Genomic DNA, 16,207 nt, shown 5'->3' with positions numbered 1-16,207 from the left:
TAATAACTATTTTCATTACCAAGAAACTTGAGAAATGGTTGTCTACATCCTTTAAACCCGTATTGAATGACCTAATTTAGAGCATAGACCTAAATTAGGCAGATATCCATCATCAAAATTCTTTTATTCTTATTTTCCTTTAAGAACCTGGTTTTGTTTTAATTATGTTTAAAAATCGGTACGTATAGTATGATCTCAATAATATAAATGAAACAATCTACACCAACACAAAAACAGATCGTCAGGAACTATACTAAAATGTTAGCAATGATTATCTCAGACAGTCATGAAGTGAGACAGATAGGTAGGTAGATAGATACATACATACATAAATAAAGAGTTTTTGTGTTTCATATTTTCTACATTGAATATAGTAACAATAATCCATTGGCTAAAAAAGAGGAAATCTGATTTACAATGGCTTAAACAAATGAGAACTTATTCTTCTCATAAAACAGCAAGTGTGAGGCACCTGATGTTGGTTCAGAGGCTAAGGGTAACAGGGACTGTTACTCTGCAATTCTCACCCTAGTCTCTTATGCCTCATGGTTACACAGTGGCTACTAAAACTCCAAGCATCATGACCTGTTCAAATCAGGAGAAGCAAGGGATGCTGAGCCAGCTGCTTCTGTATCCATTTACCAGAAAAGCAAAAACTTTCTCTAAAATGCCAGCAGACTTTTGCTTTTGTCTGCTGACCACAGTAGTGTCACTTAACCAACCCTGACTGCAAAGAAGGCTGGGAAAGTGAATATTTAGCTTTCCAGCTCCATATTCAGAGGCAGCAAGGGAGGAGGAGGAAGTGAAAATGAATGTTGGGTGAGCCAAACTTTGTGGTCTGCTAGAAACATTTTTTTAACATGTACTATTTTTATAATTGAAAAATATTTTTGAGATTATTATGTTCAATTTTGATTATAGAATCTAAATAATGTAAAAATATGCATGCCAAAAGGACAAAAAGAAAGCCATAAAAGCATTAAAGTTGTCTGCTCTGGGTCTCAACAGCAGTAGTATTCTGCATTAGTGTTTCTGTGTGTGATAGAGGGGGAGAGATTGAGTGGTTCCTCTATTTATATGAACATGGAAGAAGTGGTTGGCCGGAGATAGGAGTGTAGACGGACAGGGGACTGGTCTGGCAGGATAGACAGACAAGGACCCACCCCTTCCTGATGTAGCAGGGTTGAGGTGTGTCAGGAACCAACAGATGTTTTGGGAAGCCCAAGTTTAGGTGATTTCTACAGATTTCTCTGATCCTGTGAGTTTACACCTTGAATAAAGGAGGGAAATGGGGTTTCACATTTAAAGCGGTTCACAAGAGGAATACGCGTTTAAATCTTCTGTGATGTGCATGAGTGAGCCAGCCTCAGGAGCCTCTAATTTCCTAAGTAAATTCCTCTCAATTAAACAGAAAGGGGAGAAAAACTGAAAGCAGTAAACGGATTCGCAATTTCAATCCCATTCCATGTTTTTGAAATTGCCCTAACCAAAAGCCCATGTTCTAATAGAAAAATGAGCAGAATATATGAATCACTTGTTTTGATAGCATTATGCTTAATCTAGCTAGAGCACTTCACACAATCATAGCGTTTGAGTTTTCTATCCAGTGTGAATTTTTAAAATGAAGCTTTTCAGACCCGATTGCCTTGGGAAAGCAGATTTCATAATTTGCTCTCCAGCCTTGCTGGAAAATCCATCTGTCTTTGCAATTGAATTTGCAAAGTGAAGTCATTTTGAAGAGCTGTTCTTTTGGCCAGCTCTTCTGCTCCTCCTCCCTTTCCCTGTTCGTTTCCAGGGCTTCCTGTTGGTCTGGGCAGACCATGCCATCCTCTCGTCCTCTCTGGGCTGACGGAATGATGTGGCCTCAGGAGATGGGCTTTGTCCTCACTGCAGACTGTACAGTTGAATTCTGTAGCAGTTGCTGCCTCAGACTTTCAGAGGGGCGAAGTAATCCAGGGGAAAAGTGCTGGGTTGGGAGGCTGTGGGCCTGAGCTCAGGTCCTAGCTGTATAACTTAGTGACCATGTGGCCTTTGTGAGTGTCTTCAAAAGCAGGCCCAGCTACCCTGCCTTTGTCCTGGAGTCAAATAAGATAATGGAGGCCTGAAGCCTTTGCAAACTGAAAAGTGCTGTAAAATGTTAGATTTAATTCTGTTCAATAATTCAGTGAACATTTTTGGAAACAGTGAGTTTTAGGTTATCTGCAGTATATCCATTAGGCAGTTAGATTTATGAGACTAATGTTTAGGAGAGAACTCTGAGCTGGAACTGCATATTTGGGAGTCACATAATTGGTTCTTGTTGTCATAGTATTGAACGAGATCACCAAGGAGAATTTTGTATATTAGTGTCATTATTACTGCTACTACTATTTTCATTATTTAGGGAAAGGTTCCCCTCTTCCTTGTTAATTATCATAATGAAATTGGGAGGAAGCCCATATATGGTGTCTTTTGATTTATATTCTCAGTGAATTATATTTCACAGGTAAGAAACTGGTAAGGGGGATCAGTCAGTACACCAGATTTTAAAATTAGGGTTTCCAGTTTCTTAGTCTTTTGCTTAAATTATTGGATACCAGCCAAAAGACTTCCTAATTTATTAGTTTTGCTGATTTATTTTAACAGCTTCAACTATATGACAGTACAGAAGTGAAGTTGTTTTTTTCAGATTATTAATGAGTGCCAGGGTATAAAATCACCTCAGCATCCAGTGTTTCTCAATGTAGTCTCTTGGCATTTGGGGATGCAATGGTTCTTCATTGTGCAGGACTTACCCACATGGTGCAGGCTGTTTGGTACCCCTGGCCTCACCCACAGCCTGCCATGGTGGGCCCCCAGATATTCTGACAACCCAAATTGCCCCTCTGCATTTCTACATGCCCTTGGGGGGCCTCCTCTCCCACATGCACACTCTGAGACCCTTAAGGAAATGGGCTCCATTTCTCTCATCACATGCAGAGCTTGGCTCTAATATTCTCAGAGCCCTTGATTTTGCACTCTCCTTAGATGATATGACCTGGTATCAAGTTCCCTTTGGTGCACTCACTTTGGAAATATGACGGCATCTTAAGGTAAAGTGAATTATATTCTATAGTAAAATAATGTTAGAGGGAGTGGCATATTTTGATTTTGTTATGTAAAATATCAAGCGCTATGGTAATTGAGCTGTTTGGAATAATACTGATACCCTAGCAAATGGAGTATCACACCTTGGTATTCACCGGTTTATTTGATCTTCATAATAGCCATCTGAGATAGATGAAAACTTGAGGCCAGGAGAAGTAGTAACTTTCCTAAGAGCATGAAACAATGAAATGGTAGAACCAAGAATAGGGAACTTCTAATTCTGGTCGCAATGTCTTTCCATCATAAAGTACTGTCTCTAAGTAACTGGCATTTCTGGGTTATTAAAGCTGGTAGAACAAGACCAATGAAACAAATTGCAGCAAAGTCAAGAAGTGACAGGCTAGGGGGGTAGGCAGATTACTGAGGTAAAGTCAGCTGAGCATACAGCAGATGTGGAAGGGGTTTTTGATTGCTTCCTTGTTTATAACTTGTTTCATTCCATAAAGGATTTTACTTAACTTATCAAATGATGATACACTAGAAATAGAAAATCAAGGAAATACAAATAAAAGTAGGAAACCAAAATTAAAGAAAAGAGCCTAAACATGCAGCCCATAAAGGCTAAAATATTTAGTTGTTAAACAGTTTCATATTCGAGTCAGAGCTTCCTGGTGACCAAAAGCAAAAATAGAAACACATAATTCTCATTACCTAAAAGATAGGAGCATAGAATTCCACAGAGGAAGGAAAACAGAATTCTGAAAGAAATATCTCAAGAGAGGTTTTATGTAAGGGAATTTGGTAACAAAATTTATACCTGTCAAAAAATTTTAACAGCAAAGATTATAATAGATTTCAGTGCGCTTTTTCTACTGTCAAACTTGAATCAAAAACAAATCAACTAATTAGGGCATTAAGATTAAACCTCAATTCACTTAAGCCTATTCTGTGTGAGTCGAAGGTAATTTGGTTCAAGTTTATAGATTTTAGTGGTCTCACTTGATCCAGGGCTAGAATTTAGAACATCCAGAGGTGTGGATGACCCCAAAACCACTCATGAAATAAATGTCTATTAATAGCTATCTCTCTTCTGACACAGAGTTTTTAGGACAGTTTGAAATTGTATGGTATGACAAGGCTTGGAGTATTGATATTGGAAGGCACATCCATCAGGATGTGTTAGGGTCTGGTGCAGTAACAACAGCCCACAAGTCTTAGTGGCCCAGAACAACAAAGTGTTGTGTTCACGCACAGCCTACCACAGGTTCATGTAGCCCTCTGGGGCAACTCACTAATCCAGGCCTGCCGTGGCTCCATCTCCCTACAGCGGCGCTGTCTGGAACACACAGCTTCCACAGTCAGTGGGGCAGTGGAGGAGAGTGTGGAATATTGTAGTCCAGCCCTTCAATGCTCTGTCTGGAAGTAACATATCACTTCTGCTCACACTTCATGGGGCAAAGCAAGTCACTTGGTCATGCCTAACTTCTAATGAGTGGGAAAATAGGTACCTGGATGTAGAAGAGAACCAGAGAACAGTGAGCATTAGTAAAGTCCATCTCAGAATGGGGAGAAAGGCAGGCCAAGCCAAGTGAGTGGGATGAGAAAGTCAGGCATCCAAGGCAGCGTGGGAGTGAGCAACAGGGCAAGGGGGCTGCTTCGTGGCTGGCACAGCGCAGGGGGCACAGGGCAGGGATGGCTGGGCTGGACCTGAATCCGGAAAGCTGGCCTGGATCCAGAAAGCTTGTAAATGCCGTTTTAATTGGCTTATTCTTTACACTACAGGCCAGAGGAACCCTCAGAAGGTGCTCCAGGGAGGTGGGACCAGTCCAGTGTCTAGAGGCTCAGCTCAAGGGAGGAGCAGAAGCAGCTATCTCTGCATTTCAGTGGTTCTACCCCAGGGCTTGAAACAAAAGAAATGTTTGTTTCATATTGAAACTAACTCCCTGTAACATTCTCAGCATTGTTAACTTATGAGGGTGCCTCCCACCTCTTATTGTGAACCAGAATGAAAACCAGGCATACTTTGCCTTTTCCAAACAGTGACTAATGGCCAGGCTTGGCCAGGCAGGCCCAGCATATTTTTCACTCTGCTCTGGGCTTCTCACCAAGTTCCCTCACAGTGGCCTGGTCACAACCGTTAGGGATGACTGTGCCTAGCACTTCCTACCTCATCATCCATCTCCAGAGCCCCCTCTGCAGCCACCTTCTTTTTAATAGGTTTAATTATTATTTCCCCTACTTCATGGCACAATTAATCTTCCCCACTGCCTCAGGATTTACAGCCGTACAGGCCCAGGGAATTACTGAGCTGTTCACCTGCAGTCTTGGTTTTTAACTATCCGAGGGAAGGTAGGAAGTGGGGCCATGTATGAAGGCAGTGAAGTATTTGTGAGCTCCAGTGGCTCCAGGCTGGCTTCTTGTCGCCTTCACTCAGCCCAGGCCTTTGGGGCGGTGGCAGGAGGGGACTACAGAGGAGCTGCCTCTGTCTCTGTTCAGCCTAAGGGAAGCCTTGAGGGCTGGGGATGGAGCAGCTAGTGCCTCTCTCTTTCTCTTTCGACTTCATTTTATTAAGTTTGGTTATAAGATGAATAAGTTCTAGGGATCTAATGTACAGCATGGTGACTATAGTTAATAATGCTGTATTGTAAGAGAGTAGATCTTAAGCATTCTCACCACAAAAAGGTGATGGATGTGTTAATTGACTTGATTGTGGTAATCATTTCACAGTGTATATGTATATCAAGTCACACTGTACATATTAAATGTATATAATTTTATTTGTCAATTATACCTCAGTAAAGCTGGAGGGTGGTAGGACAGGTAGTTTCCAGTGAAACGTGTTTATGGGAGGGAGAGGTGGCACGTGCAAGGATTTCCTCGGCTTTATTATAGCCACCTCCTCAGGATTGAGACAGAGGGAAGGGCAGTTGGGATCTGGGACAGAAGTGCCACTGTACTCTCAATGTCACTGAAGACATCCTCAGTTGCTGTTGAAACAAAAGAAGATAACAGGCTCTTAACTTCACTTACCCTTTGGAGGAACGGGAAGAGCCTGGTGGGTTTGGTAGAAAAAGTAGACAGAATGTAATTAAGATAAATGAGGGCAGAAGAGACAGATGATGGCCCAAGAGTTCTCCGGAGGTGATGCCCACACCGACAATTACATCTGCTGCCTCCCCCTACATTCCAGAGTCTCTTAGGGTTTTCTGGTCTCTAATGTATACCTCTCTGCTCTAGAAACAAATTTAGCCAGCCCATCGGTCTGTTTTTACATAGCTGCCAGAGGGTTGGTTTGCCACAACAGTATACTAATGTTAATAAAGAAGAAGTGAGTATAAAATCATGACCACCTTTCACTAGAAGGCATGCCAGCTTCATTACAGAAGGGGAGCAAGTGAAATAGCATGGACTCCTGAGTCAGAAGAACCAGGCTCCTGTATCAGTCCTGCCACTTAGAGCCATATGGGCCTGATTAAGTTCTTGAACCCTATATTGACCTCGCAAGATTGTTTTGAGGAGTGAATGAGATCATCAAGTAGACAGCCAGGCACAGGTTCTCAGGAAAAACTTACCTACCAGGAAAATGCTTGTAGCTGAAATCATATGATAAGCAATTTTGGAATGATCTGACATTTAAAAATATCTATACCTTTGCTGTCTTCCACTGGCAAAAATAATGGAGACTTGTCTCCGGGAACATAAATAGTCACCTGAAAATGAGTTAGTTAAGACATCCGGTTGGTTGTATTTATAACACAGAGCACTATGCTCTTTTGCCTTTGTAGACATTTGTTTACTAACAAGATCTGTCTCCTCCTCCCCACCCCAAGCTTTGAGATATTTTAAGTACACTGTAGAGAACTCTTATGTGGAAACTTGAGAGGGAGAGAGAGGGTCCAGGGAACCTAGAGATGTCTGGAGCTGGAATAATGGCTCCCCAGGAGAAACTGAGGCCCCTTCTGGGGAGGGGGAGGATTGGGAGAAGCAGCTGAGAATATGCAGTGCTGCAAAGTATTCTGTGGAGCAGGTTTTCTCAGCTGTTTTTACCATCCCTTCCCACTCTGCCTCTTTGATAGACAAAGTATCACCCTATCTTTAAGATGATTTGAAATTAAAGACAAAACTAAATATCATGACGATAAACAAATCAGGGCAATGGGACAAAGTGCTGTGTTGCTTTGTCTACACATGTCTTCCTCCCAGCCTGGAGAAGGATATGTATGGAGGCTGGTATAGCTGTAGAGGCTGGTGACCAGCTGGTTTCTTTTTTTCTGCTGAGGTCCCGAAGACGAAAAGTAAACTTAAACGTTCATATTGGGACTTACTTATGAGGAAGTTTCCTGATCCAAAAGGAGCTACAGACCTCTCTGCCTATCTCAGTTATTTGATTTAACTATTTATTATGGAAATTTTCAGACACATACATATACACACAGAGAAAATAGTATAATGAATCCCCAAATGACAACAATTCCCAATTATCAACATTTTGCTAATATCATTTCATCTATTTTCATAAACACAAACATGTACTTACTTTTCCCCTCTGCTGGAGTATTTTTAAAGCAAATAGTAGACACTGTGTTGTTTCATCTGTAAGTAATTCCATATGTATTCCTAGCAGATGAGAAGTTTTTAAAAGTATAGCTACTGTCCTGTGTCACACCTAGTGAGACTAAATACAGTTCCTTTATGTCTTCTGCTTATCTTGAAAGCAGGTGGGCTGGTATAGCTGAAGGTCTGTGGGTCGAGAGTCCTTCTCTCTGCTCTGTCGCTAACTCACTTCCTCTCACTGGGCCAGGGTCACGTCATTTACAAAGTTAGGAGGACTCTTCCAGTTCCCAAATCTTGATATTTCCTTTGAGAATAGCTGGTGATTTGGCTAGAATGTAGCCGAACTCAACCTGTTTGAAAGCAGTGGGAAAGAATAGATGAGCTCTTAAAGCCCCATTTGGATTGTGTACTATTAATAATCAAAATAATAATATTTTCAGTAAATGAGAAGAATGCACACATCCTTTGTAGAAGTACAATGAGGCCCTACTTTTAGAGAATTTGCAAGAGAAAAGGCTGCCAGAATTCACTGCTAAGATGCTAACTATTCTAGTTTCAGTAGAGTTCTGTTAGGCTTGTCCTGTTCACACCTCCCTTGATCTTTGCTGGTAATGGTTAACAATAGAGGCAAAATGTATTGAGCACTTATTATGTCCCAGGCGCTTGTGCTAGCTTCTCATAAGCATGACTCCTTGGCCCTCACAACAGGTCTTTGCAGTAGCTCTTATTATTCCTATGGCAGTGACCATTCCTGATGCATAGGTGGAGGTTTACTGTGGGGATGGATGTATAAATCCATAAGCATGTGTCATTTTTCTACATGCCCTGTGAGAACTGGGCTTTGTGAGGATCTTCTGCCCCACTAATCTTCATTTAATTCCCCTCCCTGCAGCACGTTGTCACCTAGCATGCCCTCTGACAGGCCCTCTGTAAGTCTTCATCTGAGTGACAGCCCTGGAAAATCAAGCTGTGGTCTCGAAAGGGAAGGAGGATCTGCAGATTATCTCCTCAGCATGCGCAGTCACTCTGCTGGCAGCTCTCAGGGCCGCTTTTATGTTGCCTCAACAAAGAGAAGAGCTGCCAAGAGTGTGTAATGTTCCGTTCAGAATTCTCCAGGCTGGCAGCTGCTGGGACAGAGCAGACACAGGGCAGAAGAAAAAATTCCCACCTCTGCCGTCCCATCTCCTCTACCCTTGCCTGTGTCTGGAAGTCTTTGCCTGGAGAATCTTCCTATGCTTCTCTAGAAACCCTTGGAAGTGTCAGCTGAGGGGGAAGGCGGGGGCGAAAGGGAGTATGTGGGCAAACTGGCTGGGGGTCAGATCATTTTGCTGTAACCAGCAGGCAGTTTCTTTCACAAATCATTGAACCCTGGGTAGCCATTATCATCCCAACTGCTCCCTATTAACTAGCCAGACTCTTGAGGCCCTGAGAGCAAGAGAAATGGAATTATTTTCCTTTGAACGCTCACTCTCTGAATACTGTTCATACTGTGTTTAGGAAGCATGCGATAGTTAGCAAAGCCTATTGATATACACTACTGTGTTTCTCATACCATTTCTTTGAGATGATTATAACCTGGCCTTATTAATAAGAAAACCAAAAACACCAAAAAGTTTTCAATTAAAAAACAAAACAAAACAAAGGCTCTGAGACAGAAACTTAGGGTCTCAAAATACTCAGCTGAATGAGGTGGGAGCCAGGCTTGTAAAATGGGGCTTCTGACTTAAAGTTCTGTGCCTTTTCCATTATAGTGTGCCTTCCAGATACTTAGCCAGCTTCTTATAGGATGGGGTACAAGTGGGGAGGATGGGGTGCTAGCCAGGTGACCTGTTTCTTTAGCGGTAGGGTGCATACAAAAAACCTGAGCTTCCTCAGTTTCCTTCTCTGAAGGTCCCACACTGCTTGCTTCCTCTTAACACTGCCTTAGCAACCAATCAGTGATCATATTGGCTTAAAAATCATTGCAGTGAAATCCAAAAGCTGTGGGGAAAAAAATCAATGTGAAGGCATTGCTGGGGGGCAAAGTGCTCAGAGGGATGTGTGGGCACTCATGCTGCCCTCCCCAGCTCTGGCTCTGTTCATGACTGTGCACTCATGATGGGTCAGGTGTCTTGCCCCTTATTTCTCCTTATGCAGAAGCTGAGGAGAGAGGGAATAAATGATTCATTTCCTCTAAGGATACTTGGAAATTTGAAACCTACAAGTTTTTTCTTTAGATAAAAGCCGTTTAGGGATACAGGCCACATTCAGGTCTTCAGAACTGAAATGTTTCTGTCACTAAGAGGGCTTCCTTCAGGTGATGCTAAGGTAGTGCCTTTTGGCACCTTAGAGTTTCTAACCTTGAGACAGGCTCTGAAGACCTGACCTTTCCAGCTAGGACGCCAGTGACATCTCCAGTCCTCAGGAATGTTGCTCTAATTAGAGCAGAGTTTCAAAAATTTGAGTAATTTTTAACCAAGTGTTGTGCATTCATCATAGAAAAACCATTTAAAACACAGATAAGCGGGCTTCCCTGGTGGCGCAGTGGTTGAGAGTCTGCCTGCTGATGCAGGGGACACGGGTTCGTGCCCCGGTCTGGAAAGATCCCACATGCCGCGGAGCGGCTGGGCCCGTAAGCCGTGGCTGCTGAGCCTGCGTGTCCGGAGCCTGTGCTCCACAACGGGAGAGGCCACAGAGTGAGAGGCCCACATACCGCAAAAAAAAAAAAACCACAGATAAGCAAAATTTCACCACTCAAAGATCACTACTGTTACCTTTTTAAAAAATGTATGCTGTATGTATAAGTGTAAACATGTATGTATATACATACATCCTATTAATGTTTTTATTAAGTGTACTGTCTGTGCCCATATAACCCCTTGATATATTATAATTTTTCCCATGTCAGTATATAAACTTCTATTTCATCTATTATTTTTTACTTCACCATTTTTAATGGCACCATGTTATTCCGTCATATAGAGTACCATGATTTGCTTAAACTATGAAATATTTTACTCATAAAAGAAAATACACAGAATTACCATAGTTTGTTTAATCTCTACCACCTCGAGAATTCCCTTTCCTAGAAGCATATAGTAATTTCAGTAACTAATATTTGAATTTCACTTTATAGTTTACAGTGCACTTGCACATACATTATTTCATTTGATCCCCACTACTATCCTCTAAGGTTGGTATCAAGATTATTATTTTCCTCAATTTATAGATGAACTAAAAAAAGCTCAAAGAGGCTAAATGATTTATCCAGTGCCCTAAATCCAGTTAATACAGATGGCTGGACCCAGAGCTCAGCAGGACTCCTGGGGCAGGGCAGACCTCCACTGCAGGCAGGGGAGGAAGTCAGGACCAGAGGAGTGGCCCTGGCATGCTCCTCTCTCTCCCACGCCCCGCTCACTTCAGCTTTTTTTGTGTGTATTGACATTATTTGTTTCATGACTGTCTCCCTTATGACCCTGTGTGCTTTCTGAGGGCAGACACGTGTCTTCATTTCTCTCTCTGTGTGCTGCCCTCCACAAGGCTTAGTACACAATAAATATTCAGTTAATATTTGTTGGGTCAGTGTGTAAGTAAATGAAGGAAGGAAGGAAAGAATGAAAGGTGTAGAGATAAGCAAATTGCAGAGGCTGGATTTCGATAGCTTGCTTTTTCAGTGCCTCTATTTTCAGTTCAGACATTTTAGCAACCCGTCCTGGTGTTTTTGAGTTCTTATACTTCTGCAGGTTTTGGTCACCAGTGCAAAGTTCACACGTTGATGCACAGAAAAGCATGTTCAAAACCAAGGGCAAAGAGAAACCTATTTGCATACTAGATCCCTCCACCTTTTCTGTGCCTCCCCATCCCAGCCCCAACTGAAATGAACCAGGCTGTCCTTAAAGGCGCTTCCCAAGTTACTTTTATTATATCCCTCGTTTGGAACTACTTTATATTTATGATATTTATGATATATCTCATTTTGAACTGCTTGTAAAAACAACAGCTTAGCTTAGCAGCTATAGCATAGTTTATGAGGGCTGTTTGAAGTGCTGTTATTGTTGACTGTAAAAGCTAGATAGCAGAATTACAAGAAATTCTGGAACAAAAATCATTCAAATCCTATCACCTAACAAGGCAACTGTTTTTATTTTTGCATAATACCCTCGAGGTCTTGTCCATGTGCACACATTCATTTTCCTAGTCATTGTCAGGGAGCGTGCAGCATTGTTTTCTGCTTTTTCCACTTAACATTATTGCAAGAACTCTTTTTTCCCCATTTTTCTGCATAGACTTCATAATTATCTTCTTAATGACTGCATAATCCCCTGGTGAGTTGATATACCAAAATGTACTCATATAATCCCCAAGTTGTTTGCCATTGAAGATGTTTCTGATTTTCCACTAATCTATAATGGTGCAGTGAAGATTGTTATGCATACAGCTTTTGCATTTGTCGTATGATTGCCTTAGAAGACATTCCCCTGAGCAGGACTGCAGGGTCTGAGCAGCACCGCAGGGTCTGAGCAGCACCGTGTGTGGTTCTTGCCATGCTGCTCCTCCAAAGGCTGTTCCCGTTTGTGTCCAGCAGTTGATGTGTTTACCAGCTTGAGGGCCACCTCATCAGTATAGGGTATTGTTTAAATTTTTTGTTTGCTAATTTAGTAGAAGTAAAATGGTACTTCAGGGTTGCTTTATTTTGCATTTCTTTGATTATTAAAAGAAATTAACATTTTCCCCTGTGGTTACTCTGTATTTCCTTGGATGTGAGTTGTCTGCTCACTTTTACTATTTTTGCCTATTTCAGTAAATTGGGGTCTTGATTTTTTAAAAAATGAAACAAGTGAAATCTTTATACAAGATAGCTATTGAATTTTTTTGTATAATTCATATCCCAGTATTGTGTTTGCCTTTTAATTTTAGATATATATTTATAGTATAAAACTTATTATTTTTGTAACCAAATCTGTCAGGTTTTTTTTTTTATTCCTGTTGCTTTGAAGCTTAGAAAGCTATCCCCCCTCTGGAGAGCTGATAAATATTTAATTCTACCTTCTGTTATTTTAAATTCTTTAATTCATCTGGATTGTAGTTGAGTATAAATTGAGTTGCAAATTACATTTTTTCTATATTGCTAATCAGTCATTTCAACCCTTTTCTATTGTTTTATTCTCTGTCTCAGGAATCATACACCAGATGAAAGGTGATTATGATACTGCGCTGAAACTCCACAAGACCCACCTGTGCATCGCCCAGGAGCTGAGTGATTACGCCGCCCAGGGCCGTGCCTATGGGAATATGGGCAATGCCTACAATGCTCTGGGCATGTACGACCAGGCTGTCAAGTACCACCGGCAGGAGCTGCAGATCTCCATGGAAGTGAATGACCGTGCCTCACAGGCATCCACACATGGGAACCTTGCCGTGGCCTACCAGGCCCTGGGTGCCCACGACCGGGCCCTGCAGCACTATCAGAATCACCTGAACATCGCTCGGGAGCTGCGTGACATCCAGAGCGAGGCCCGGGCCCTCAGCAACCTGGGCAACTTCCACTGCTCTCGAGGGGAGTACGTCCAGGCCGCCCCCTATTACGAACAGTACCTCCGGCTTGCTCCTGAGCTTCAAGACATGGAAGGAGAAGGGAAGGTCTGCCACAATCTTGGCTACGCCCATTACTGCCTTGGAAATTACCAGGAGGCGGTGAAGTACTATGAGCAGGATCTGGCCCTGGCCAAAGACCTTCATGACAAATTGAGCCAAGCAAAAGCCTACTGCAACTTGGGCTTGGCATTCAAGGCTCTGCTGAATTTTAACAAAGCCGAAGAGTGTCAGAAGTACCTGCTGTCCCTAGCCCAGTCCCTGAATAATTCCCAGGCTAAATTTCGAGCCCTGGGGAACCTGGGTGATATATTCATCTGTAAAAAAGATATCAGTGGTGCAATAAAATTCTATGAGCAGCAGCTGGGCTTGGCTCACCATGTAAAGGACAGAAGACTGGAGGCCAGTGCATATGCAGCCCTGGGCACTGCATACCGAATGATCCAGAAACACGACAAGGCCTTGGGTTATCACACACAGGAACTGGAGGTATATCAGGAGCTGAGTGACTTGCTGGGAGAGTGCAGAGCTCATGGGCACCTGGCAGCCGTCTACATGGCCCTTGGGAAATACACGATGGCATTCAAGTGTTATGAAGAGCAGCTGGATCTAGGGCAGAAGCTGAAAGATCCGAGTCTAGAAGCTCAGGTCTATGGCAACATGGGCATCACAAAGATGAACATGAATGTGATGGAAGAAGCCATCGGCTACTTCGAGCAGCAGCTGGCCATGCTGCAGCAGCTGAGTGGAAACGAGTCTGTGCTCGACAGGGGCCGGGCCTATGGCAACCTGGGGGATTGCTACGAGGCCCTGGGTGACTATGAGGAAGCTATAAAGTACTATGAACAATATTTATCTGTTGCCCAGAGTCTAAATCGCATGCAAGACCAAGCCAAGGCTTACCGGGGCCTGGGAAATGGACACAGGTAAAAATGACAGAGGACAAATGTGGTTGGTAAACCTGCACAAGGAGCAGTTGTGAAAGTAATGGCCACTTAATGTCTGCATGGCAGCTTATTGACTACAAATCATTTCCATGCATTCCTCATTTTGTTCCTCCAATAATTCTGTGAAATTAGCAGGGTATATTTTTACCCTTATGTTATATAGGAAGAAACTAAGGCCCAGAGTTTATGTCCAAGATTACACAGCTTAAAAGGGACAGCTGAGGTTAAACCCAGGGCTCTCTGACTCCAAATGCACTACCTTTTTGACTACATCATAATGAGCAGAATAAAAGAGATAATAGGAACGGGAAAGATGAATGAATCGATCTAACTTATATTTTCTGAATGCCCCTCACATTATATGGAGGTGTTCATTAATATAACACCTATACCCACCAATTACTTGGACCCCATTTTGTTGCTTTTAGGGAAAGCCACCTCATAATAGTGGGAGTGAATAAATCTATACTGTCATGCTAGCCACCTTGCATAGATACCTTGCTTATTATTTATAGCAATCCTGTATTAGTCTACATTTATTATCATCTGCTATGGGATGTGGGATTTATTAGCATCCAGAAACTGAAGCTCAGGAAAAGGGATTCATGTGTCCTACACAACTGGTTTGGTCTGCCACCAGAATCCATGCTCTTCTCACTCTTACCGTGTCATCTCTTAGCAGCACAAAAAGACACACTGTTGGCCAAGGTGGTGCTTTCCTTCTGAATGTGGGCAAACCAAGAAGGTGTCTGTGTCTGCAGAATATACGGCCTCTCCAGATAGGCAGGGGATTAGGGCTCCTGGAGTGGAGGAAGGGCAAGGGTCAGACTAAATCATCACCCACAGAGTGCTCTGAGAAGCTAAGGGTGAAAGATTTATAGCCATTGTAAAGTGAATTCAAAAACATAGTCTAAGCAGTAGTGGAAATTGGGAGGCCCAAAGAACCAAACAGTTCACTTGCTATCATTGTGCCTATTAATATATTTTATGTTTCCTCTGGGGTATATATCCCATTGAATCTCAAGCTCTTGGGAAGGTCACTAAGGGATGACTTTTGAATTGCTTTCCAGATTATGAAATTCCCCTGCATCTCACTCTAAGGGCACATGATAGATTTTAGCTAGAAGAGAAGTTAAGAGCTTCTATAGTAAGTGACAGTGACAAATGCTTTTCATTTTCTCAGGGGCTTCAGCATGTCTGCACCTGCACAAAATAATATCATTGCTTTTCTGTCTACATCCCCCACAGGGCAATGGGGAGCTTGCAGCAAGCCCTTGTGTGCTTTGAAAAGAGGCTCGTGGTTGCCCATGAGCTCGGGGAGGCCTTTAATAAAGCCCAGGCCTATGGAGAGCTGGGAAGTCTGCACAGCCAATTAGGGAATTACGAACAAGCCATTTCCTGCCTTGAACGCCAGCTGAACATTGCTAGAGAGATGAAAGACCGAGCTCTGGAAAGTGATGCTGCCTGTGGCCTGGGGGGCGTTTACCAGCAAATGGGGGAATACGATACAGCCCTGCAGTACCACCAGCTGGATCTGCAGATAGCAGAGGAAACCAACAACCCCACGTGCCAGGGACGGGCCTATGGGAACCTGGGCCTGACCTACGAGTCCCTGGGCACCTTTGAGAGGGCTGTGGTCTATCAAGAACAGCACTTGAGCATCGCTGCACAAATGAACGACTTGGTGGCCAAGACGGTGTCTTATAGTAGCCTTGGAAGGACCCATCATGCTTTGCAAAACTATTCCCAGGCAGTCATGTACTTGCAGGAAGGTAAGTGAAAAGGTCTGTTGCGGCTTCTCGGTCTACCCTGAGACTGAGCTCACAGTCTGCTCAGAAGGAGGTGTGCACGGTGTGAGTGGCCACCTCTGCATGGAGTGAGGATCTCAGAGGCCACATCATCAGTTCAACTCCAAAACCATGGTGTCCCCCACTGGGCGTTCCTTAGTAGTACAAAGGCTTTCCACTGTCCAGGATGCATTACCCAGCTTGTCTCGCTCTGCTTGCCAGCTGTCCAAGGAGCTGACACCCTCCTTGCTTTTCAGGGCCCTCTACTGAGTAAAAAACACA

The 16,207-nt window shown here is 43.0% G+C and overlaps 1 protein-coding gene across 2 annotated transcripts in view; it reads left to right on the top strand.

Moving 5' to 3' along the window:
• TTC28 (tetratricopeptide repeat domain 28) overlaps positions 1-16,207 on the top strand; it is a gene marked incomplete at both ends in the record, with an annotated part of 616,677 nt that overhangs the window by 490,996 nt on the left and 109,474 nt on the right. For both annotated transcript variants that reach the window (XM_079717073.1, XM_079717072.1), the window contains 2 exons: positions 12,776-14,117; positions 15,387-15,910. In XM_079717073.1, coding sequence (XP_079573199.1) covers positions 12,776-14,117; positions 15,387-15,910 — 1,866 coding nt within the window. The remainder of the gene's footprint in view (positions 1-12,775; positions 14,118-15,386; positions 15,911-16,207) is intronic.

The sequence above is a fragment of the Hyperoodon ampullatus genome (assembly GCF_949752795.1).
Source record: "Hyperoodon ampullatus genome assembly, chromosome: 13".
In the NCBI taxonomy this organism is placed as follows: domain Eukaryota; kingdom Metazoa; phylum Chordata; class Mammalia; order Artiodactyla; family Ziphiidae; genus Hyperoodon; species Hyperoodon ampullatus.
This window is presented reverse-complemented; position numbering and strand designations above follow the sequence as displayed.